At 39.6% G+C, this 26,843-nt stretch overlaps 1 protein-coding gene and 1 long non-coding RNA gene across 7 annotated transcripts in view; one reads left to right on the top strand and one right to left on the bottom strand.

The window, feature by feature from the left end:
* Positions 1 to 26,843, top strand: part of SCFD2 (sec1 family domain containing 2) — a 414,129-nt gene that overhangs the window by 160,509 nt on the left and 226,777 nt on the right. For all 4 annotated transcript variants that reach the window (XM_067735963.1, XM_067735964.1, XM_067735962.1 and 1 more), the window contains exon 5: positions 6,121 to 6,370. In XM_067735963.1, coding sequence (XP_067592064.1) covers positions 6,121 to 6,370 — 250 coding nt within the window. The remainder of the gene's footprint in view (positions 1 to 6,120; positions 6,371 to 26,843) is intronic.
* LOC137223719 (uncharacterized) lies at positions 1,672 to 26,205 on the bottom strand. Of its 3 annotated transcripts, XR_010943020.1 has the most exons (5): positions 25,648 to 26,205; positions 23,608 to 25,402; positions 16,052 to 16,221; positions 1,912 to 1,977; positions 1,672 to 1,718 (listed from the first exon to the last, which is right to left on the bottom strand). It is a non-coding gene; the product is annotated as an uncharacterized lncRNA (long non-coding RNA). The 3 variants fall into 3 exon arrangements; XR_010943019.1 differs by lacking the exons at positions 1,672 to 1,718; positions 1,912 to 1,977 and having other exon boundaries at positions 15,441 to 16,221; positions 23,608 to 23,681; positions 24,232 to 25,402; XR_010943018.1 differs by lacking the exons at positions 1,672 to 1,718; positions 1,912 to 1,977 and having other exon boundaries at positions 15,441 to 16,221.

Genomic DNA, 26,843 nt, shown 5'->3' with positions numbered 1-26,843 from the left:
TTCCCAGACAAGCTGTAACAGTTTTTGCCTGGTCATCAAAGAAACATGAGGTCTTGCGTTATCCTGACGGAAGATTATGAGTTTTCTCTTGACTAATTCTGGACGCTTTTCACTGAGTGCTGCTTTCAGTTGGTCTAATTGGGAGCAGTACTTGTTGGAATTATTTGTTTGGTTTTCCGGAAGGAGCTCATAATAGAGGACTCCCTTCCAATCCCACCATATACACAACATCACTTTCTTTGGATGAAGACCGGCCTTTGGTGTGGTTGGTGGTGGTTCATTTCACTTGCCCCACGATCTCTTCCGTTCCACATTATTGTACGTTATCCACTTTTCATCGCCTGTCATAATTTGTTTTAAAAATGGAATGTTTTTGTTATGTTTAAGTAGAGAATCTCATGTGGAAATAGGGTCAAGAAGGTTTCCTGCGCTGAACTTACGTGGAACCCAAACATCAAGGCAATTAACATAACCAAGCTGGTGCAAATGATTTTCAGCGCTTGATTTGGGTATTTAGAATATGTCGGCTATCTCCCGTGTGGTCTAATGTTGATTGTTTTCAATTAATGTCTTGATTTGATCGCTATCAGCTTCAACTGATCTACCCGACTGTGGAGCATTGTCCACCGAGAAATCTCCAGCACAAAACTTTGCAAACCACTTTTGACACGTTCGATCAGTCACAGCACCTTCTCCATGTGCTGCACAAATCTTTTTTTGTATTTCAGTTGCGTCTTTACCTTTCCTGAAATAATAAAACGTAATGTGCCGAAAATGTTGCTTTTTTCTTCCATCTTCAATATCAAAATGGCTACACAAAAATTCACCAAATTTGATGTCTTTTTTAAATGTGTGCTGATATGACAGCTGTCACATACAGTCTAACCAAATTGTTTCGAATGAAGTTAAAGACAACTAAGTGCTACTAGAGCCATCTTGTGGAAAAAACGAACGAACCTTTTGGTCAACCCAATAGTAATAGTTAGTAGTTATCAGGGACTATGGGCCAGGCACTGTGCTTTGTGACTCCTATTATTAAATCTTTAGAATAACGTTATGAAACAAGAACTATTATTGTGTATCCTCAAATGTAAGGGAAAGTACTTTCCTTAGAATTAACCCTCAGAAAAGAGGGCCTCCCCTTATGTTTGAGTCCTTACAAAGACTGTCCCATTGTGGGGTTACTCTATTTTAAACCATAAAGTAGTTTAAGCAATCGTCCCAGTATTATGAAAATGCCTGTGGCGGGCTTCCCTGGTGGCGCAGTGGTTGAGAGTCCGCCTGCTGATGCAGGGGACACGGGTTCGTGCCCCGGTCTGGGAAGAACCCACATGCCGCGGAGCGGCTGGGCTGGTGAGCCATGGCCGCTGAGCTTGCGCATCCAGAGCCTGTGCTCCGCAACGGGAGAGGCCACAACAGTGAGAGGCCCGCGTACCACAAAAAAAAAAAAAAAGAAAGAAAATGCCTGTGGCTTGGGACTGCTTGATATTCAGGCCTTTGTGATACTCTTTCCATTTTATATAGATGAGAAAACTGAGACTTACCCAAGGTCATACAGCTAATAAGTGGTACAGCCAGAATTCAAACCCAGGCATAAAATCTTACTCCCATCTCCTCATTTTTAATCCACCTCAGATTCTTTCTTTTACCTTTAAAAAAGTTTCAGTCTAGGAAGTTTCATCCAGGATGTTTTCTTTCCTTCTTGTTGAGGTTTCATTCTAAGAGCAGAGAAGATCAGAAGATGGGTATGCATCGAGTCTGGAGTCATGCTTTTATGGATAGCACTAGGAAGGTCTAGTTCACCTTCTAAGCCAAGGTGTCATGGGATTCTCTCTGCTTCATCCTTGCCAGATCACCCTGCTTCGCTTTGCTTTGATGGGAAGTTCATTGCTTCCTGAGTCAGTCTCTTACCTTGGCTCTGGTTGTAGGAGTTCTTCCTCATACTGAGCTGAAATCATTTGTCTTGGAATTTTCAGTCTGACAGAAAAGAGATCAAAATGTACGTGGCTTTGTCTCTTACTGTCTTCCCTTCCTCCCCTCCCCTTCTTCTTCCCTTTCCAATAAATGTTTTATTTTAGAATAGCTTTAGATTTATAGAAAACTTGCCAAGATAATACAGAGAATTTCTGTATACCCCTCACCCTACTGTTAAAATCTTACACTATTGTGTATCCTCAATCATTTGTCAAAACTAAGAAACCAACATGGTACATTATTATTAATTATAAACTCCAGACTTCAGTCTGATTTCACTAGTTTTTCTCTTAATGTCCTTTGTGTGTTCCAGGATCCCATCCAGGATATCACATTACATTTAGTCATTATGTTTCCTTAGTCTCATCTGGTGTGTGATAGTTTTTCATTTTTTCCTTATTTTTCATGACCTTGATGGTCTTGAGGGGGTTCTGGTCAGGCATTTTGTAGAATGTCCCTCAATTAGGATTTATCTGATGTTTTTGTCATGGGGTTATGGGCTTGGGAGAAGAATACTGCAAAAGTAAAGTGCCAATCTCATCACATCATATTTGGGACAGGTGATATCAATGTGACTTATCACTGGTGATGTGAACCTTGATCCTCTGACTAAGGTAAAGTCACTCCTCCCTCCCCTTTCCATACACAGTTTTTTAAAAGCAAGTCACCATGTTCAGCTCACACTTAAGATGTGGGGCGATTAAGTTCTGTCTCCAGGAGGAGAAGTGGCTTATGTAGGTAAGTTATTTGGAATTCTTCTGTTAAGGAATATTTCTCTTCTCCTACATTAATTAATGCAACCACTTATTCATTACCAGTGTGGAGTGATGCATATTTATTTTATACTTTGGGTTATAATCCATTACTACTACTACTTTAATTGTTCTCTTGTGCAAATCATTCCAGCTTTGACCACTGGGAGATCTCCCAGTTGTCTCTTGTGTCGTTTTGACATGCCCCCATTTGTTTGTTTTCTAAGGACTTCCTTACTTTCTGGCACTACAAGATATTCCAGGTTCTTCTTGTATTTTCCCCGCCCCATCCCTAGAATCAGCCATTTCTCCAAGGATCTCTGGTTCCTATTATTGGAGAATGATATTAGAAACTAAGACCTGACCACTGGAGTGCTCATTGCTACTGGGATGTAACTACTTCTACATCTTCTCAGTGGACAGAGTTAGGAAATACGTGAATGTATATCAGCCCATGTTACACACATATCTACAGTATTTCTGCATCTACATTTCTTTCTATAGGAAGGCTTTTCTTTTTCAAGTATTTATTGTTATATTTTGCTGTGTAGCGAACAGCGAGATTCACTGCCTTCTACCACCAATGGTAATGTTTTAAGGTAGGGGGAGAGGAAAGTAAAAATGGAGATCTTAGCGTAATTATGACTTAAGAACTCAGTCACCCTCTAGTCCGATCATGTAGTTTTAGAGATGAAGACATCCTAAGAAGTTTTCTGAGATCCAAAGAGGTTTAAATACTAGCTAGTGGAACAGTCAAGATTGGAATCTGGCTTTTTGAAACGGAATCTCTTTATTTCCACAATATCTAATGCCTCTTTAAGACTAATCAGTATTCTTGGCTTTGTATTCAGCTCAGTTATTAACTTCTTCGGATGCATTAAGCAGCTTAAAGTGTAATTTTAGAAATTGGTGTGCAGAGGTACGAGCTAGCCAATGGAAGTCCGCTGCAGTGTCACTGAGGAGGGATTTTGCTCTCCAGTGACAGATCAACAACTTGAAAATGATGCTCTGATGGCCAGATGTTAGTGAGTGAATCTACTTAAATGACTATGATGATTACCCTGCCCTGTTTTACTTTTTATAACTGTCGCAAAAAAATGTATATTTTTGCTCTGGGGAGAGAAAGCACAGGGTTCCTATAGGACAGATACTTGATGTATACACCTGCTTTTTAGAAATGGGATATAAAGCAATGAAAGAATCTGTTTAATGTCATCCAAGGAGTTGGTGATAGAGTAAAAAATAAAAAGCGAAAGCTGCAGCCCGCATGGCCCTTCTTTTAACAGGCCAGCCACACAGCTCCTTTCTTTTAAATTGCTTTCGGGCAGCTTTTAAAGTGAAGAACAAACACTTGAAAGTTCCTCCCAAGAGACTCCTGAGGCTACAGGACAGTCCTAGGATGCCTTCAAACCTTTCAGCCATTTCCTTTGAGAAGTGGGTATGTTTATACTTGATAAACCATGTCTTGTCACCACATAACAGTTAAAATCTCCATTCTGTTCTTTTCCATTTGTACTTTAGTCATTCCATTTTAGTTTTGTTTGGTACATTGTGAACATCCAGGATTTTTAGTTGAAATAAATGGTAACAGCTGTTTCCCATGTACCAAAAAATGTAATTATGAACCTTAACCTTGAGATGATATGTCCAGACTTTCCCAGGTGTGGAAATGACTTGAAAAGCTCATTTTGGGTAGTCGTCCCAATACAGAACCACATTCAGCTGCTTGCCATCAACTTCATTCAGAGAGAGAGAGTTTCTGTAGGTCTTTCTTTATTCCAATACTCCCTTCTTAACACGGCTTTTCCTCTTTAAAATAGTGCAGGGACTTCCCTGATGACGCAGTGGTTAAGAATCCGCCTGCCAATGCAGGGGACGTGGGTTCAATCCCTGGTCCGGGAAGATCCCACATGCCACAGAGCAACGAAGCCCCTGCGCCACGACTACTGAGCCTGTGTTCTAGAGCCCACGAGCCACAACTACTGAGCCCGTGGCCACAACTACTGAAGCCTGTGTGCCCTAGAGTCAGCGTGCCACAACTACTGAGCCCATGTGCTGCAACTACTGAAGCCCATGCACCTAGAGCCTGTGCTCTGCAACAAGAGACGCCACCACAATGAGAAGCCCGTGCACCGCAGGGAAGAGTAGCGCCCGCTCACCACAACTAGAGAAAGCCCGCGCGCAGCAACGAAGACCCAACGCAGCCAAAAATAGATAAATAAACAAACAAACAAACAAACAAATAAATAAAAGACTATGGTCTAAAAAATATAATAGTGCATATTTACTGACATAAACACACCCTTAAGTCCCATCTTTCATTCCTGCTTTATTTTTCTCAGTAGCTCTTACCACCATTTAAAATACTATATGTTTTACTTCCTTAGCTTTAAATTGTCTGTTTTCCCCCATTAGAATGTAAGCTCTGTGATAGCAGAGGATTTGTTTCGTTCACTGCTGTCTTCCCCAGACCCAGAGTAGTACCTGGAACATAGCAGATGCTCAGTGAATGCTTCTGAATGAATAACGTGAAAGTTGTAACTCGTGATCATTTGGCCCCTGATTTTAATATAAATACAAATAGTTGAGTTTTATTTTACAGGGTTATTTTAGATTATAAGTAGAATTAAATCACATTGTTTAAAATGGGGATTTATCTATTCACCAAAAACCTCAGAATTTGTACTAGAAATGTGCATAGTGCATTGGAAGTTATGCAGCTAACTCAGTAATGCAATGCTGTTATCACATGAAAGGAATTTTGAAATTCTCTGCTAAATATCACTCAGGAAATTGGTGGAATATCTAAAAGCACATTTTTTTTAAACTTTAAATGTGAATTATCTTCAGACTAACCCAAAGATATCCTGAAATGTCATTACCCAGTTTGACCAGATTTAGCAGAAATGACTTTTCATTGTTATAAAAAGAAAATCTATTCTGACTAATATTTGCCACCTTAAAGAATATTAAAAGAATATGCTATAAAATCTAAAGTAATACCTCTGAAGGAATGTCAGCATGTAGGTGCTGGCATGTTTTTATTTTTAATCATATTATGTTACAAATATTTTTATTTAAAATTTCTAGCATCTGAACTACGTACACTTTTATTTTTAAAACACATAGCTCTTATTTCTTTAAGCAATATGTAAGATAATAGAAAAGGGTATGCAACTTGACCAGCCATTTTATGAACTAGATCTTTCAAAACAACAGCTCTAATGCCAAATTGCTTGCAGTATTCTCTCCAGGACAAGAAACATACAAATAAAAAGCAATCTAGTCAGTGAACATCACAGACTTGTTTGCAAGCTATCTTTGGGCTGATGTAGTGCATAAATTACATCTGTACAAGACTGACATATGTGCCTATTCCCCCCTTTTATTTCAGAGCATTGGGGAGTCGACAATGTCTGTTGTGTTAAATCAGCTGCTTCCCATGATTAAGCCTTCGAACCAGAGGACTAATGATGACTACAGCCCCGAAGAGCTGCTGGTCCTCCTGATATATATTTATTCTGTCAGTGGAGAGTTCTCAGTGGACAAAGACCTGGGTGAAGGTGAAGAAAAAGTGAAGAAAGCGTTGGCTCAAGTCTTTTGTGAGGAGTCTGAATTGTCACCTTTGCTGCAAAAAATCACAGGTGAGTGTTTAACAAAAATAGAGGACATAAACATCACTGATACCGAAAACATTTAAAAATAAAGGCATTTGGAAATAGGATGTAACCATCTTCATTGGAGTTGTTCCGAATTTCATGAGGCCTGATGAATGCTAGCCAGCCTTTCGGATTAGAGGTTTTTGTTGTAGGTTTTTTTTTTTTTTATTCCAGTTGTGGTAGGGAAATGGCCTTCTAGCTGCTTGTCAGTATTCATATTCTTAGAGTCTAAGCCTTGTTAAAATAGCAAAATACTCACAGGGTGTAATATCTTTAAGGAAAAATAAAATGACGTGCATCCATCCTATTCAAAGGATTTCTGTTGACATATGCTCTTTGAGATTGTCATTTCAAACTTAAAAACAAAAACAAAAAACCTGTTTCCCTAAGATGTTGTACAATGTTATAGGATGAAAATTGCCATTTTCAAGAACAGTTTCATATTTTGACTTCTCATATTTCATCTTGAATCTGAATTAATTGGTACTATCCAAAATAATCCCCAAACATCCCAGTAAAGTAGGCTGTTGATTTGGGGGAAGTACCTAATTAAATATCCTAAAATCTAACCATTTTCACTTCTAGTAAGAACTGTGGTATAACTTGCGGAGATATTCATTTGTGTTGTTTCATATCAAATTCAATATTCTTTATATTTTGTGTAAAGCTTATTGCTAGTAGCGTGGATTGAGCCTGGGCCTGTTTGAGAGTGAGAAGTTATTAAAACTTACATGTAAAACGTAAATACTTTAAAAACATACCAGGTTGCCGTTCATTCATGGATATGTGTGTGTGGGTGCATGTAGACCTCTCCACTGGGGAAGGCTCAGCTGAGGGAGGTTACATATCATCTGACTTTTCCTCCTGTCTCCTGTCCTGCCTCCCTGGGGGGCGGGGCCCAGCTTTCTCAGAAGCGGGCTGTGTCTCTGTCCACCTGAGCATCCCGTGCATGTGTGCTTTCCTTTGTGCCCAATGCTGACCTTTCCTGTGTCTGGTCATGGAAAACGAAACCGTGACAAGGTGGAAACCGAATGAACTTCCCACAGAAATGAAACGTTTCCTTGCCCAGTACAGAACCTGCTTGCCAACTTAAAATCTACCTAAGGAAAACTTGTGGGAGTTGTTCCCATTTCATTAGGGTACAGAACTGAGTGTGATTTCACGTGTGTGTTTGGCTATAAATGAATATTGACTTAGAAAGACTTAATATGGTTTATATACTGCTTAGAACAGTGATTTGATTCAAAGTCAATTTGAACACTAGGAGAGTATAATTGGAAGTTTTTCTTAACACACATAATTCCAGAAACAGACAACAAAGATGGTGTGTTCTAACGAGGGTGTTTGGATAGCTTTCTGCAGCGTTAGTGTGTTACTGTATTATTTTGAGAATTGAGGTCAAGCAGTCAGTGTTCATTCGATACTCGCTCAAGGTGTTTATTGACCCAGAATTTCATTCTTTATTGGTTTCTCTGTTTTATGATTGCTCAGGATATTGCATTTTCTTGCTTTTAAATGTGATTTCACGTTTAAAAACACTTCTGTACATTCATGTTTATATTAGGAAAATTTGTAAAGTTAGCAGCTGAAGGTAAAAAAAAAATACGAATTTGTGGAAATTTTAGTGTATCTTTAAATTTTGGAAACATCTTATTTTATAATACAAAGTATATATTCCTACCTAGATTAGCTTTGGTTTTTTTTTGTTTTTTATACATCTTTACTGGAGTATAGTTGATTCACAATACTGTTTTTATGGCTGAGTAATATTCCATTGTATATATGTGCCACATCTTCTTTATCCATTCATCTGTTGATGGACATTTAGGTTGCTTCCATGTCCTGGCTATTGTAAATAGTGCTACTGTGAACATTGTGGTACATGTCTCTTTTTGAATTATGGTTTTCTCAGGGTATATACCCAATGGTGGGATTGCTGGGTCATATGGTAGTTGTATTTTTAGTTTTTTAAGGAACCTCCATACTGTTCTCCATAGTGGCTGTATCAATTTACATTCCCATCAACAGGGCAGGAGGGTTCCCTTTCCACCACACTCTCTCCAGCATTTATTGTTTCTAGATGTTTTGATAATGGCCATTTTGACCAGTTTGAGGTGATACCTCATGGTAGTTTTGATTTGCATTTCTCTAATAATTAGTGATATTGAGCATCTTTTCACATGCCTCTTGGCCATCTGTATGTCTTCTTTGGTGAAATGTCTATTTAGATCTTCTGCCCATTTTTTAATTGTGTTGTTAGTTTTTTTGATATTGAGCTCCATGAGCTGTTTATATATTTTGGAGATTAATCCTTTGTCAGTTGCTTCGTTTGCAAATATTTTCTCCCACTCTGAGGGTTGTCTTTTCGTCTTGTTTATGGTTTCCTTTGCTGTGCAAAAGCTTTTAAGTTTCATTAGGTCCCATTTGTTCATTTTTTGTTTTTATTTTCATTACCCTAGGAGGTGGGTCAAAAAAGATCTTGCTGTGGTTTATATCAAAGAGTGTTTTTCCTACGTTTTCCTCTCAAAGTTTAATAGTGTCCGGTCTTACATTTAGGTCTTTAATCCATTTGGAGCTTATTTTTGTGTATGGTGTTAGGGAGTGTTCTAATTTCATTTTTTACATGTAACTGTCTAGTTTTCCTAGCACCATTTATTGAAGAGGCTGTCTTTTCTCCATTGTATGTTCTTGCCTCCTTTGCCATAAATTAGGTGACCATATGTGTGTGGGTTTGTCTTTGGGCTTTCTATCCTGTACCATTGATGTATATTTCTGTTTTTGTGCCAGTACCACACTGTCTTGATTACTGTAGCTTTGTAGTATAGTCTGAAGTCCAGGAGCTTGATTCCTCCAGCTCTGTTTTTCTTTCTCAAGATTGCTTTGGCTATTTGGGGTCTTTTGTGTTTCCATACAAATTGTGAAATTTTTTGTTCTAATTCTGTGAAGAATGCCCTAGATTAGATTTGGATGTACAGTTCAAACAGGGTGGATAAGATGTGCTACTTAGACTTGACATAAGTCAGCTTGCCAGTGAAACACACATCAACCCTTGTGGCCACCAGAAGGACTTGATTTCTGAAGGTAGATTTTTACTTGGCCAGTATAGACATGCCCCTTATTAAGTATGTTGAAAAGTCACGTGTCCTGAGAAGTAGGGTTTATGTTTACAGTTAGCTGCTGAAGAGAATGTTTAATCTACATCTCAGGATAAGGAGTAATAGGACAGCATTGAGGCAGTGGTGACTCAGTTTTGTAGAATAGGATGGAATACGCAGTATGTACTGGAAGAATTGAATTGTCTTCCAAATGTGCTTAGCCTTTCATGGAACTAGGTTAGTTTGGCTTTTACCATGAACTTGCCCACAGTGTTGCACTTATGTTATTCCAGTTTATAATCTCAGCTTACTTGCTACTGGTTGGCAGAAATTACTTTATGTCTTGTGGACATTTTGTGGTTGATGAGATTTAGTTTAAAAGTACTATTGAAAATAAGCAATCAATATAAGAATTCTACTTTTTATATAATGCTGTAATTTTACTAATCTTAACTGTTGATAGAATCAAGCAGTCAATACTTCTTCTGTACTAAAAATTAAGCACGTTATCATCACTCAACTGCTAAGTGATAGAACCAGGATTTGAACCTTCTGGATCTCGAGCCCATGTCTTTAAACATGGAATTCTAAACCTGCCACAGGCTCACTTCCGTAACCACTGCATATTGTATTCTGTAACTTATGCTTGCTTAAACTTATTGTTTTATGCCATGCATTCTCACTTTCTGAACAGTAAATTAATATTTGGTTAATATCATAGATATTACTTGTGCTTTTGAATCTGTCTATAATAGCTACTTATAGGAGTTTCCTCATACCTTCCTATTTTGGTGCATGTATCCTCTTTGTTTCTCCATTGCTATAAAGAAATTAAAATATTATATCTAGTCACTGAAATCTCTTGGTTGTCTAGCTTTCTAAAACAGGAGTAGCAAACTTAAATTCCTTTTATTTCAGTAATACCTCTCGACAATAATTACCCTATATTTAAAATTCATATTTCCTTTTATATGTTAAAAATGTAACTTACTTTTGATAGTTTCTTTCATTTCTCTCTATTCTTCCCTTTTATAGAAAGGGCAATGAGAAATTGTGTTTGGCAAAACAAAGCAAAACTTAAGCATGGTCAACGGCAACGTATTATTTTCTTTTTAATAGGTACTCTTGGGGAGAGTGGTGGGCAAAAACTCTCTTTTCTACTCACACAAAATAACAAGGGTTGGCTCTCAGGGTGTCAGGGATGGGAGCTGTAAAAAGAAAATTGGTACGGCCTAAATGTGTCATTTAGTGTTGTGCTTTCTCAGTCTTGCTAAGTTCAAAGAGAGTATCAGTTTCCATATATGTTAGTATTTGCATGGCAGTCACAAGAGAAAACAAACGAAAACCATTTGAACTTTCTTCAGAGTATGAAATCAAAACACTCATTTCAAAGATCTGTGCAAATGTGGACTATCATCATACAGGGAGCTATGTCAGAAAAAGCATAGGCTTAGAGCAGAAATCCTTGATTCAAAAGTCCTGGCTCTGTCATTTCCTAGCAGTGTGTGTTAGTGGGCACATTACCATCTCTGAACCTTGATAATAAATATAAGCGCCCTACTGACCACTCATGATTTTCCTGAGAATAAAATGATGTGATGTGTGTGAGCTAATTTTTGATCCATAGAGCGTTGTAATAGGTAATTTTTTTTCCATTGCTGTTATTATTTTGATGGCATCTAGCTGTCATATAGGGCAGTGCTTCCCAGCCTTTTTAACGCTGTTTTGCACACAGGCAGTAAGAATGTTTGCAGAGTCTACTGAGGTAAGTGGACAGGCTGGTGTGGTCGGGGGCAAGCAGCAGCAGGGGCTTGATCACTCCAGGCCCTACCCGCCAGACCTGTGAACTGAAGCAGCAGCTTGGCACACCTGTAAACTATTAAGGGCCAATCAGTGCTCTAAGGTATGTTGGTCAGGAGGCTCTGGAATCAGGAAACAAAGAAAAACAAAACTTGCATATGGTTTTTGACACCCACAACTCTTGGAAAACAATTTTTTTGGTAAACAATTTTTATATTACTCATTAACTTATGTCCCTGAATTTTTATAGTGTCTTTAAAGATCAGGTCAATAAGAGCTAGATCTGTTTAGTTAGGTTCAGTGTAATGCTAGGGAATGAAAGATTCAAAATATCTAAGAACTCTGTGGTTCAAGAGAGAGGCATGATAATACCACAGAAACTGTAATTTATATTTATTAGATTCTTATTTTACTTCCTGTTGATAATTTGGGATTATCAATTTCTGTATTATATTAGGATTGTACCTGGATACATGTAATGGAAAATTTACAAGATTAGCTTAAATAGTAAATAAAAATAAATAGGGATTTATTTTTTTTCTCAGCAGGAAGTTAAGAGACAGGCAGCAGAACGCACACTCCTTTTGGCTTCCTTCCTTCCTCCCTTTCTTCCTTTTTTTCCTGTCAGTATATTTCATCATCATGGTCATGAGGTGGACACTCCTCTTCCATGTATTGTGTCCCTGCTTTAGGCAAGGAGGGAGGAAGGATGAAAGTAAAAGGAGTATACTAGTGGTGTCTGCCCTTTTTTATATTAGGGGAACCATAGCTTTCTGGAAGTCCTACCCAGAAGACTTGTAATCGTTGCCGAGAACTGGGTTTCATGACCACCTCTGGCTACCAGAGAATCTGATGAATATTTTTAACTGGGCACATATTAGTCATGAACAAAGTCAGGGTTCTGTTAAAAGAAAGAAGGTGAGAGTGGGCATTATGTAAGAAACTTGAATTTGCTGCAGTTATTATTATAGGCTTCCCTGACAGAGGAAATTCTAAGGCAATATAATATACTGTGAGATGGAGTGATGCCCCGGGTGCAGTTAAAGTATTAGTTTTCTTTTACAATATATACTGAAAAAACACACTATTGTGTGCTAGTATCATTGGACTTATAGCACAAATATTTTAACCTTATCAGTATTCATTGAACATGTCTATGTATCTGGCATTATTCTCTCTAAGCATAGAAACCCTGGGGGCGGCAGTGGTGGAGTAAAGGCTCTGAGCACAGGATTTGGAGTCAGGTGGGAATATCAGGTAATAGCAGCATTATAATATCTGATAATCCTAGATAATACTATAGTGTTCAAAGTGCTTTTGTAAACAGTATCGCCTTTGATCTGAAAAGAATATGTACGTTTGAACCCATAAACTTATATGCCTAAAATATTATACCCCAAATATCTGAGCTCAAATGAAATATATCTATAATGCTGAGTTCTCTTTAAGACAGTTTACTCATAAATATACTGCTAGTTTTTCAAACATGGTTTGGAGCGGAGAATATAAAATTGTATATAAACTTGGAAATAGGAGAGTTGCAGTTTTCCCTGTGTTTCCATTTTTTCCATGGCAGTTCCCTCCCTAATAAACCTTTTGTCTTTAGGTAAAACCCAGGTACACTTTGGGGAGGTCCCATAGTTGCCTGGGTTTTTGTAATAGGTGTAAAGACTCATAAGGCAGGGCTTCCCTGGTGGCGCAGTGGTTGAGAGTCCGCCTGCCGATGCAGGGGACACGGGTTCATGCCCTGGTCTGGAAAGATCCCACATGCCGCGGAGCGGCTGGGCCCGTGAGCCATGGCCGCTGAGCCTGCGCGTCCAGAGCCTGTGCTCCGCAGTGGGAGAGGCCACAACAGTGAGAGGCCTGCGTACCAAAAAAAAAAAAAAAAACTCATAAGGCATATATTATTATGTTTTATGAATGGAAAGGTTCTCAACAATTATCCAGTTTATTCGTTTTGCACAAGAGAAAATCAGTGCCCCAATAGGTTGACTAATTTGCCTCAAACCACCAACCAATAGCCTATCCAGTGCAAGGATGGAACTCAAGACTGTGTCTTCTGATTCCCAGTCCAGAATTCTTTTTACTAGACCAGTGATTCCCAACCTTTGTCTCATGGATCCCTGGGAAAATCTAGGAGTTAGAACAAAAGGTTCACTCCTGTGTGTGTGCTTTGTGCTTCATCCATATACTCAGTATTACTCTGCACATATAAATATACAAATATTTGTAGATATAATTGTAATTTATAAAATAGAAATTCATTTAAAGGTATTGCTGAAGCTATAGAATTTTTCCTTTGTATCTTTTAGGTAACAGATACCAAAAACATAATTATAAGATATCCCCACACTTTAAAAATGTTTGAAATCATGAGTTGCAATAGGAGTCTCAAACTCAAATGCTTACAGGGACCAGCAACTAATATAAATAAGTAAAGTAGGTTAGGTTTTGGAAAAACAACAGTGAAAGTACAGTGATAATTAGCAAAAGATAGTTGGTCTTAATAAAGGGGGCAATAGGGAGTGGTGATGACTATGTCAAACTGGAGATCCTCTAATTGTTTCCAGGAGAGCATGAGTCTAATATTGCCAATCTCTCAAGAAATCAGGAATCTGAGGGGTTTTTTTTAATATTCTTAATTAACCAAATTTAAAAAGTTGGCTCATTTTCTAAAACACTGCATGAGTCAAAGAGATTTTATTGAAGGGCAGAATTCAGCCTGTACGCTTCCAGGTTGCCGTCTTTATACTAGAGTTTAGTATCTAGTGTACAACCCAGCATACAGGTTGCAATCTTTATACTAGGTACTGCCTCAGGTATTGATTACAGAGAAAAGCGTTTAAATCTCTAATACGTACTAGAAATCTGAAAGATCTCTAGGCAGATGAAATTAGACACTACAGTTCGGTCAGAAAGCAAAGGAAAGGACCTAGTGACCTCCTTTTTTGACTTTTTTTAACTAAAAGAAAAAAAAATCACATTTGTTTACATTTTAATCTGGCATGAGTTTACCAGTGAAGTAGCATAGGTTTTCCTTCCAAATAGATCCTGTAAAGATACCATATATAAGTGGAAGTAGACTTCCCACAGAACTCTGTCTATTGGGTGGAAAATGCTGGGAAGCAATTTTGGGTTTAATATTAGGAAGACAACTTAGGAAAATAAAGCCAGCCAGCAAGTCTGACTCACCCCCATGAGAAGAGCTTCCCAGCACAGGGAACTGACACTGAGACTTGTGTCAGTAGGAATTTTACTAAGACATTTTAGGACTTTAAAATATTACGGTGTGAAAAGTCAGTTCTGTGGAAGGGATGGTGCATAAGTTCTCCTCAAATTCTGGGAAGACGGTATTTTTCTAGCTAGATCCATAGTTGTGCTTCCTTTGCTATGTAATTCTCAAAACTTTGGCATAAAACAATGGCAGGATTCCTGTTATTCTAACTGGAATAATCTGAACTTCACATTGATTGGGATAAAATGTATAAATTACCTTCATGATGCACCATGATTTTTAAAATCATCTTTAACTTTTTTAAAGTTTTGATTTTAAGGGATCTTATTTCCTAAGTTTTTTCTTCTCTATTCCTTCCCACTTGTCTTTTGCCCTGTTTAAGATCAACCATGGATAATAAATGAGGAAAGGTAGGTCCAGTTTGGAAAGCAGTGTTCTTAGGGACACTGAAGGTTAGAATAGTCTAGTGAGCTCTCAACCAATATCCACTTGCATTCCTGTGAAAATCTAACAGAGGACTTCGAATGAGAAGGAGCTGAGAATTTATTTTCAATGGCTTGTGGAAGGCAGCTTATGGTACTTTCAGGTCTGCTTTCCAGTGGAAAGCATATATATCTACTCTTATCTCCTTAGTAAGACAAAGCCACATTCTACAACCAAGAGTACAAATCTATTTGCAATGATTTTTTTTTTCTTTTTTTTTTTTCTTTTTTTGCTGTACGCGGGCCTCTCACTGTTGTGGCCTCTCCCGTCGCGGAGCACAGGCTCCGGACGCGCAGGCTCAGCGGCCATGGCTCACGGGCCCAGCCGCTCCGCGGCATGTGGGATCTTCCCGGGCCGGGGCACGAACCCGCGTCCCCTGCATCGGCAGGCGGACCCCCAACCACTGCGCCACCAGGGAAGCCCGCAATGATTTATTTTTGACAGCTTTCCTCTTTTGAAAAAGTTCAGGTAAACATAGACCATATAAAATCATTATTGCTATTTATGGCTGCCACTTTATTATGAAAACTTTCATCTCCATCAACACAAGGCATAGACGTTTTGTTTATTATGTTAGTAGAGCTATGTCTTTCAACCAAAGCATTTTTCATCATTGGTCAAGTACTTTCCCAGCGTGTAGAAAGTCAGTCTTCTTTGTAAAATATAAAGCACTTCCCAACAGAGAATTGTAAAAGGTGAGGAACTAACGAGAATTTCTCCTCCTGTGCTTCCTTTACTCTGTCACCTCTGCGTTCTTTCCTCCTCTCACAGCTTTCCCTCAGTAATTCATCAGATATGCATTTCTGCAGATTTCTGCTCCTAGGGGCACTATTTCAATTGAAAAATAGCTTTCAAGATTTCAGAAATCTTTCCCTTGCAAAGTTGTTCCTTGGACCTTGAGGACTGCCAGTGACAAAGGATGTTGCTGTGGTAACTAGAAGGGTGATCCTGAAAGTTCATTGCCAGCCTTCATGTTATCCACACTTGAATGAAAACTTCAGTTCATTACAGTAGGTGACAGTGTACAAAACCATGACTGCAGAATCCACTCACTCAGATGAAAGAGGGCTTCAGGATGCAGGGGGAAATTCATTTCAGCAAAGATTCTGCCTCACCTCTTGGTTCTAGTTTATGGATTCTCAGTTATTGTGGCATTCCAGTATTAGACTTTTCATTAAGGGATATACCTTCATTTCTAGTGTTTCAGATTTCTTGTTTCAGGGCTGTCAAAACAAAACAAAACAAAAGCTTTAAAGACTGTTGTTTTCTATTATGGTTTGTAACACTGTTTGGTATAATAGGGTCTATTTTTCCTCTTGATTTCTAAGATTTCTGCTGGAAACTCTAATGAAAAACATATGTCTGCCCTAAATCACTCCCATGAGAAATGTTGGAACTGTTACATTTAGTTTTACTGTCCAACATATTAAAATAGTTAACCACAGCACATATTACAAAACAGCTATATCAAGTGAAGTTTACAATGTTTAGTTCATATTTAAAATATATCACAAGCTGTGTATAAAAATATTTAGAGCTGCCTATTAAGGTAGCTAACCAGTTATGTAATTTTGCAAAAATATTAAGAGATCACTACAAATTACTTTCTCAAGTACTTAATTTTTCCATACCAGCTCATAAAAACAGTCATTCTTAACTAAGACACTGGAACGTATCTTCTTGCAGTGGTATTTATAGATGCACAAATGCAGAGACAGACTGTCCATATCGTTAATTTTTATGTCTGCACATGATGCCAATAGTAATAATTGTGTGTGTGACAGAGAGATTAATACTTGCTGATTCTTATTAACTGCACATTAGACTATAAATTTCTCAGTCATGAAAGAGAACAAATGGAATGCATGGAATACAGGGTAATTTTCTTAAACACATAGCTCTGGATCAAATAGGAGTGATTGGGTGGTATGGTTGAAAAGAGCACAGACGGGAAGGGGCCTGATGTTTATTCCTAAATATGCCCATAGGTGTGTAACCTGAAAGTAAGTCACTTAGCTTCCTTTGGACTCAGAATCCTCATCATAAAATTAGAGTTTTATTAGGTGAATCTAAGGTCTCTTCTTTCACTACATTCTATGGTTCTAGCTTCTTTTGCTTTTTATTTTTATTGGAATCAATGTACTCCCTTCCCTACCTCTAAATCAGCTCCTCCTCAATACCATTCTATCTTTTCCATGCTATCACTGTCATCTCAGGAGGGAAGCAATGGACTCATTGACTCAACCTCAGCTCCTAGAGAGCAGCCCAGCTCTGTTTCCTTTGAGATGCTGTTTACAGCTCTCCAAAAATGCTCCCTGTTCTTCCATGGCCTTCCCTCTGAAATCCCTGACTCCACGCCTGCCCACCCATTTATCCTACCTGCTGATACCAGGTTAACATTCTTAAATTTAATTTTCTATTTTAATATCTTTAAAGTTTTTCCTCCACTATTACAGTCATACGTTCTCCTTGTAGAAAATTTGGAAATGTCAGGAACAGTGTAGAAGAAGCCACATACAATTTTATTGAATATTGATGAAAAGCAGATACTTGCCATTTGTTTTCATCTTTTGTGAATTGCCGGCTCATGGTCTTTTCCTTTTTTCCTACTGATTATTAATTTTATTCTTAATGATTTTGAATCAGAGCATTTGTATTATTAAGGTTATTAATCTTAGTCATATATTTTGCCAGCATGTCTTCCTAGTTGGTATTTGCTGTTCATATTTGCTTATATGGCAGTCTGGAGACAGAGCTATATTTAGGAATTTTCGAGGAGGGGCTCCAACAGTGTGATTGGGGCTCTCTGCATCTTTTAAGCTTTTCATCCTTCTAAGTATTGACCTCATTCTTTTCTATCACAGCTGCCTCTGTGTGACCTCTCTCCCTCCCAGACATTCCTGGCTTATGTCATTCCAGAATAGCAACTCAGGAAAAGAGAGAGCTTTTTTTCTTCCAGGGGTTGTAGATCAATCCTAGGAAACGAAGCTGACTGTCACTGTTACTGATCCACTCACTGTTGCCAGGGGAATGGGGCTCTCTCTGGCCAAGCTGAGTCCTGTGTTCATAGCTGTGTTGGGAGTGAGCAGGAGGGAGGTCGGGGCAGGGACTTGCAGAAATGGGCAGTGGGCTGTGATCGACAGTCCAGCACTGCCATTTAACATAGGGTCTGGAGTAATTCCACAGAGGAAGGGATACTGATGTACAAAAGCTAGATATGTCCACCATGAGAACATTCACTAATAAACCAGTTTTATTTCTTTATATTTAAAAAATACATCTTGGGCTTCCCTGGTGGCGCAGTGGTTGAGAGTCCGCCTGCCGATGCAGGGGACACAGGTTCGTGCCCCGGTCCGGGAAGATCCCACATGCCGCGGAGCGGCTGGGCCCGTGAGCCATGGCCGCTGAGCCTGCGCGTCCGGAGCCTGTGCTCCGCAACGGGAGAGGCCACAACAGTGAGAGGCCCATGTACCGCAAAAAAAAGTTTTAAATAAATAAATAATACATCTTATCTTCTCCCTCTTGGGTTTTGTATTTTGCCTGTAAATGGATAAAGATGTCATTGGCACCAGAATAATTGCTTCAAGAGTAGGTATTTGTATGCCTAAAAATAATTGTCTGAATTTTCACTAATGTTTTAAAAAACAGCATCAGAACAACTGTGGACTAAGGGAATTCTTAGAACTCAAGCTGCTTTCACCATGCAATTGCCCCTCAACACTCGAGTAGCAGTAATTGTGCCTGTCATGCATGGCTGTGTAATTATATATAATTCTTTGAATATAAGAATTAGAAGGACAGAGATTGTCATCTGGATGAATTTTAGAGCTCCATTCATATTTATGTGTTCCTTAAAATATTTATAATCGGATTTTCTTCCCTGATGACAGCCATATACTTGTTCACTGTAGTATAGTTGGAAGATCTTTTGCTCTTTAATAAACACAGAATAAAATTTAAAATTACCTATGAACCCACTACCCAGAGAAATCTACTGTTAGTATTTTGATATGTATTTGGTGATCTGTTTATTGGTAAGTGGAAATTGAGATCCCATATATGCGTCCCAAGTGAATATAGCAGGTGAGATTTTGTTTTAAATGTGTTTTTTAGTTTATCCGTTAAGGTCAGAGTGCCTAGGATAAATAGGGCCCCAGGTATAATGTCACATACGGTTTCTGAAACTAGCATTGGAAAGATGGTTGTTGAGAATGTTGGTTCTGAATCCATGTCCCAAGTTCTAAGAGACGTTATCCCTCAAAAGTCAGATTACCCTTAATCAGAACATAAAGGAGAATACTCTGAGCCAAAAAGGAGGTCCATTAGGACCTTGGGTAGGAGGAAAAACACTTAGGTACAAGTAGTTCAGCCTAGAATTGTGGCAGAAGAAAATTAAAGAGAGACACAACAGGCTCTAGGCTCTGACTTATAATTTTATTATGTGAGAAGAGAAGATTAATATTTTAAAAACCAGGAGGAGAACATATGTATACAACCATGGTGATACTCATTTGTATTTTGAAATTTAGTTGTAAATGTAACCAAGAACGTAATTCCCATAGAAGCCTGACTCTTTTCTGCCTTCGGGTGTTGCCTGTTTCTTCTGTGCTTAGCACCTGGACTGAATTGGTCCCAAAAGGAATGGTAATTTTCCCTGAAGTGTTTATGAAATGAAGCCCCCTTCTGCTTTTTTTCCCTTTCATTTTAAACACAAGACATATGCCTGCACCTATTCGTCAAGCTCTTGAGTTGTTGCCAACCTGACAGAGAGCCATCTGGAAAAGGAAACTGTTAGGGTGCAATGTTCATTAATAATTTACATTTTCCAACATGTAAAATGCTTAATTCTAGATGCTGTGGTTTTGTCCAAACTATACTCTAAAATAATTGGACTCTTTATTTCCTTATTTTTGTTGTGGTGGTTAAGAACAACAGTTAAATCTGATCTGTTTTTTTCATACGGTGAGGTAGGATTGGGAGTTTCTTTTCTGTAGAAATCACCACCTTGCAAAGAATTTAATCTTTGGCTAAAAAAGGTTTCTTCATAGTTAAAATGTAGTTGGATACTTCCTCACTGGGAACGCACACCCTTTCTGTCAAAGTGTAGAAACAATGCACCATGTAAACAATAACACTTCAGTTATAATATACAGTATTCAGGGCATCTCTTTGATGTACAAGAAGTGAAGCACATGTTTTCATCTATCAGAAAAGCAGAACGCTTTACATTTCATTCCCAGAAACAGATATCAAGACACCGATTTTTTTCTGTGATTGTATCTTTGTTATTATTTTTATACTTTAATCTCTTGTTTCCCATCCCCCTTCTCCCTTCCTTCCTCCTAATCTCACACTTCTGTGAGAGAACTCATAAAACTGGTCACCTTGGGAGTTTGCACACTGTATTCTTGATTATTTCAAGTTGTTCTTGAGAATGCAGAAGCCCAGACAAAATGACATCATCCAGGATGAGTACAGCCTTTTAGTTTGGAAATGGGTATTTAATGGCTTTTGATTATAGAGTGATTGTAGCATTTCAGAGCAACAGCCCTTGCAGATATTCGGCTGGAAGTGTTGATGCTGTTATATGTCAGGGCCGCTATACCCAGAGTTTAGAATAGAACAAAACCACTGGGGTGTATTTGTTGCAACTTCTTGGTAGGGTATGTGCAAATTACAATCAAAATATCAGATCTCTAATTACTTCCTTATTGCTTTTGTCTTTGCAGTCCTTTCTTGAGCCAATTTATGCCTTATCATTTTTTAAAATACAGATTCAACATGTGAAAGATCCGGGGAAAAGTTCTGGGAACATAGATTTGTTGGCTTTTTGATGGGCCTTTTTAAGGACATGGCTCTTGTTTTCCAATTTGGCAGTGAAAAATAATCAGTGTTTTGCTTAAAATAATGGAAGAGCAAAAATGAACATGATCAGGCTGAAAAAATATCTGGGTCATTACTCTCCAGGGTATAGGGAGGAGCTAGAAATGGTTACCAAATACTGTGCTACACCCACAGCGTCCTCTGTGTCTGGACCAAAGGCACACACCCCCTGCACTGGACTTCTCAGAGCAGTAGAATGTCATTTTTCCATGATCACCTTCTCACTCTGGAGGCTTTTCATCCTTTTGTACCCTTTGTTCCAGCCACAGGCTTTTCAGTTCCTTAAATACATTACATTCCCTCCAACTAACTCTCCACCCTAGTCCAATTAACCCGTTCAGAGCTCAGCTCAGGCCACATGTCCTAGGCTCAGCCTCCTCTGCCCCTCCTTACTAGCTCAGCACCCTCCGCCCTCATCATGTGTCTAGTGAACAGTTCATTATATATTTTTGTGATAATTTGATTAGTGTCTGCCTCCCCCCCGGACCCCCCACCGGCCCCAGACCATAAACTCCATCAGTCTTGTTCACCATTGTATCTCAAGTACCGAGTATGCTTGGGGGCACATGGAAGGCCCTTCATAAGTACAGTATTTATTGAATGAAGGAGGGAATAAGAAAGCAGCTCTGGCTCAGCTCCAGTGCTTCATCTGACACTGCAATGCTACAGATATGTTGCAGCTTTACCAGAGGAACTCTGCTTTGGAGAACAGAAGGGTTGGTTGAAGAAGAGAATGGAATATCAAAAGGAAGCCATGCCCTATCGATGAGAGTTTGGAAATCCCATTGTTTGCAATATAGTTAAGAAAATATTTCATGCAGTGAAGACAAATGGTATCAGCCATTAATGGAACTGTTATTTTGTGCTTTAATATTTTTATCCTACCAGATTTTAAATTCCGGAGGTTTTTGGTTAAATTTGCTGTTTCCTCATTTCCCCTTATTTTTTTTCATCTTTATTACTTTGCCCTTCTTCTCTTTCATCCCCTCATCTTGTTTCCTTGCCTGCTAGTGAGCCTGCCGTTCAGCCATACCTGGAGTGCAAAACATTTTTTAACTTAACTTTTAGATCCTCTGACAATTCTTTTCCAACCTGAATATAACAAGGAAGAAACCAGCCCCAGAATGTCTGGGGAAGTTCTTTGGCCTGTGGACAGAACCACAGGGGCAGGAGAGCTTCCTCTCAAGATGGTGATTCTTGGGAATCCGACTGTCTCATCCATGCAGCTTATAACTGTAGTTAGGTGGGCTGATCATTTGTCTCACACTGTAAGGTGCTTCAACGGACCAATTCCATGAAGGAAAGTAAATGTCACGTATAAACCATGATTTGAAAACCAGTGTCATACAATCTAATACAATCAGACTTTTTATTTTTTAAATCCGCGGTTCTTTCTCCTTCCTTCCCTCCTTACTTCTTTCTTTTCAGCCAGTTTTTATGAAGGGACAACATGCCTCTAAGGTGGTGCTAAGTACAAGAGGTGCAATATAAACAGGGTGGGCAAGGTGTGTGTTGTCAGGGGGTGACTTTTAAGGGGAGAGGGTCTTCAGTGCCACAGATGTCCCTGAGTTCTAGCTTAATCTCTCCAGTTTTCCCTCAACCCCCTCAGCACGATTCCCTTCCCTTTATCCTTAATGCCTGTCAGTAGTATCCAGCTATAGCCTCCTAACTAATGTTTCTTAGCAAATCTTTCCTCAGCCAGCTTCTGTAGTCCTTTCCGGCTGCTCTCCCAAACCTTCCCCCCTCCCAGCCTGGATAGAACCATTTCTCCAGAAATGTTTTCTAAAATAACTTTTTTTTTTTTTTTTGCACCACATCTGCTGCTCCCACCCTTCTACTGCCCACCTCCACACCTAATAATCAGGCCCTAAACCATGGGAGTTCAGTCATGAAATTAGCATTCCTAAATTACAGCATTCTATTCAGTATTCATTGATTTAAAAAAAAGACTTAGGGGATGTAATGTTTAATATAAAGTGGAGGAGGGTTTTTGCTCCCAGCCCCATGTATCTGGTGCCTGCTTATGTGTAACCTGAAGCCCCATCGTCAGGCATGTGTGCCCATTCATAGAAACAGGAGCATGCATCCTGGCTTCAGAGTTTTGCTTCTCAAGGCGGGAGCTGACTAGCCTGAGCACGTTTTGCTTTTCATACATATAGAAGAATATGTGATAATTTTTTGTTGCTACAGTGAATAGGAAAATTGCAAAATGCTAGTGAAGGAGAATGAGAAAAACTTTAGATCCAGGTATATAGTATGTTTAAGAACCCTTAAGTTTTCTCTCCTCAGGATTTAAATAATTTTATTTTCATCTCTACAATAAAGTACTTTCTAAATTGTGCTATATTTTAATACCATTTCCTGTGCATAAAATACATTCCCTGCCTCCCATTCTTACCTGTAAAACTCCTACCTGTTCTTTAGATGCAACTCAAATATCATTGCCTTTCTCATTCCTTCTCTAATCGTCCCAGCCCGAAGTGACCCCATGCCTCAGTGTTGATTTGTGACAGTCCTAGGGCACTTACATTTATGTTGCCTCATGTGCTTGATAGTTGCACATGTGTGTTCTTCCTACCTGGTGATCTTGGACAAGTTACTTATTCTCTCTTTACCTCCACTAGTCCATCTTTAAAATGGACGTATAATAGTACCTATCACATTGGATTGCTGTATATAACACTTAACAGTATACCGCTACTATTGTTTGTTTTCTCTTCTGTTACCTTAAGCTCCTTGAGGGCAGCGACTGTTTATTATTCACCTTTGTATTCTCAGCTCCCATTTTAAAATTGTGGTTCTGCATGAAGGAAGAAGTAAAGGCCGGGTTATAATATTTTCATAATGCTCTTCACTTTTCTCTATTCCTAGACTTGGTTCAAATGGAATGGAGGCTAGACTGGCCTTTGGGGTCTAGAACTGGTTCTGAGATGTTATGCTGTGGAAGGAATATTTGATAATGAGTGCTATTTTCTGTAAAATATTGCTTTATAAATCTCTGTTTGCTGTATTGCAGAAACTTTTTCTTCTATTCCTGTTAAACCAAACACTGTAAACAGTATATCATCTTCTTGGGAGTAAATCTAGATATTCTTCTCCTCCAAAGTTACTTTGCTCATCTAGAAATTGACTCTCACATTTTTCTTTCACACATACATATTTGGAACTTAAAAATTGTCTTTTAACTTTGTAAGAAAAGGAAATTTAACCCATGTGTAGTTGAGATGAACTTTCTTCTTATACTTCCTTTCTCTGAAGAAAGTCTTATACGTTGGGGTATAATCACCTGAACCTCAGCTTTCATTGGTCCAACTATGTGGATTTGGGTTACCAGACACCAATGCATTTACCTGTTTGAGAAGAAGGGCACTGATAGAGTTGGTCTTTCTCCTTCTCAAATGCTTGGTTCCATGTTCCTAGCATGCCAGTCAGCACTAATAAGAATTAATATTTATTGTACACCAGAAATGTCTAGACATGGCCCCAGAACCATCTTGTGGGGTGATCTAGCTCACTGAACTCAGAGTCTGAATGATACAGTGAGATGTCAGCCCTCTAGTAGGACAGAGCCCTACCCCAGCAGTACTCTACTCCAACAGGCTTATCACCGGAGCACACAGAGCCTTTGTTCTCTGGTTCCCTGGGATGGGAATTCTTAGACTGTTGTTAACACAGATGTGCCTGTGAAGATCCATTTGGATTCTTCTCTAGAGTGGTTTCCAAGTACTGTTCTGCAGACCAGCTATATCAGCATCACTGGAGAGAGTTGTTCACCATACAGCTTTATAGATCCTATCTGAGCCCTACTCTGTCAGAGAGTTGAGGGGCCAGGTCTGGGGATCTGTCTGGAGTTGGAGCAGTGTGTTCTATCTGGAGCCCCCTGGATCAGGCATGGGAAAGGGCTTTCCCTTGAGACATCACCCCACTGGAGATATCTGGGACCTCACCCTCTCTTCCAGGGCACTTAAACAAGGTCCCAGGTTACTGAACGGGGTGGGCTTTGTCAACTTGGAGTAGGTCAGCTGGCAGAGTCTCAGATATCAGCGAGCATCTTACAGGCACTCAACTGATGACTTGCTGGCCATGTCTGTCAGTGCCCGTCACACAGCTATTAAGTGAAGGAGCTAGAATTCAAACCTAGTCCTGTCTGGGGCCAGTACCAGAGTTCTTTGTCTCTGTGCCATGTTGCCTAGTAATTCCGGACTGAGTGGCTCCAGTCACTCCTTCCTACCTATCTACTCTGTTTATTTCTCCTTGTTTATTGTGACACAGCTGTTCCATTTGGTGGCTGAAGTTCTTGCCAGGACAGTGTTTATGCTTGGACTCTTCCTTTCCTTTTGTGGTGAGTGAGCTGGAGCTCATCCGCAGGTCAGGGTTCAGGAGTCAGGGTCCAGGAGTTTTTTTCCCTTTAGGTTTTTTTTACTTGGCACCAAAGTGAGTGAGTCTTGGGAAGTTATTCCTTAGGTGATCCCGTTACTTCAGAAGCTGGTTTAAATGGATAATAGGAGGTGATGATGGCAGCTGAAATATTTAAAGCAACAACACATTTTGGAAAAGAAGACAAGAAAAATGAGAGCAATCCTGGTAGCTGCTTATGTTAGTATTCTTGATTAATGTCTGCTTTTTAAAAAATCAAATTGCTAATGCATCTCCAGTCACTGCACCAGTCCTAACCAGTTAGTTGTGTTTATGTAATATTAAACAGCACACAGGCAGGGCTGGCTGAAATGTCACTTTCGTCCACGGAGGGAGTCAAGATTACATACCTTGCTGCTTCTCCAGACCTTGTCTCTGCGGCGTGCGCTTCTGAGTGTGACCGGGTCACAGCACAGCACTGAGGCACCTCTGCCCGTGATTCAGAGTCGCTTCTTTTGTGGACTTGGAAGAGCCCCCGAGGAACTGCCCATGACAGCCTTCTCCCAAGCCAGCCTGCCTCTTTCCTTCTGCACCTCAGAAGCAAATTGGATTGCAGGCTCGTATCCAGCAAGGCTCAGCTGTTCTGTGGCCCTGTTGTGTTTGGCCTCCTCCGTGTTTGTGAAACCTTCAGTTGGAAGCCAAACTAGAATAGAGCAGCTTCAGATAAATAGCTGGGGGTTTTGGGTTTTGTTTTGTTTTTCTTTTCTGGTTTCTCTTTGAAAAATGTAAAGAATGGCAGGAATTGGTTGGGGCTGAGTCGTGGCTGCTTCTTAGAAGGGCCTGTGCTCTCCAGCCGGCCCAAGCATCTGTCCCTTGCTTCCTTCTCTTGTAGTAGCTGCGGGTCCCCAGCTGCAGGGCAGTTTGTGGCTTTGCTTTCCCATCACTGCCGTGTTCTCCCTCCACCTGCCTGTTAGCGGAATGGAAGAGAAGGACAAGCGGCCGTCCTGACTAGTTTGGAAGTAGTTCACTTATCATTGCATCATGTTTTTATAAACAGGAACTTGAGATCCACACATTTCTAAGTGTTTTTAGAGGAATGTGTCAAGCACAAGCTGTGGCACGTAGTAGCCACTTGGCAAACATCTGCTAAATGATTGAATCTTCAACTAGAGGTCCAGGTGTTTGGGGACCCAAGGTCATGTGTTTGGCTGGAAGAAGAGACATCATGGGGCAGTTTGGGAATATTAACGGCACTCTAAATACACGCAGAGCTTGGAAGACAGACAGCAATTTTTTTACTTTCCATGAAATACGGGGCTTTACTTTTATTTTGTGATGGGATACCTTGACCGCTTTATATTAAAGCCCTTTTGGAGACCTTAAACTTTAGTGACCTTATAAAATGTCAACAAATTTTCTTTCTTCTCATCCAGGCAAAAAGTCCTCTTGGGTTCATTGGATCTGACCATCTCTCTAACCTGATACTGTCTATTTCTCTCACTGTGGGCTGTGAAACAGGGACTACATCCCACGTCTCTGCCACGTCTGGACTTCTTGGCCCCAGAGACCTTTGGTGTTAACCGTGAACCCTCATTTTGTTACTAGC

This window comes from Pseudorca crassidens, chromosome 4, assembly GCF_039906515.1.
Source record: "Pseudorca crassidens isolate mPseCra1 chromosome 4, mPseCra1.hap1, whole genome shotgun sequence".
In the NCBI taxonomy this organism is placed as follows: Eukaryota; Metazoa; Chordata; class Mammalia; order Artiodactyla; family Delphinidae; genus Pseudorca; species Pseudorca crassidens.
This window is presented reverse-complemented; position numbering and strand designations above follow the sequence as displayed.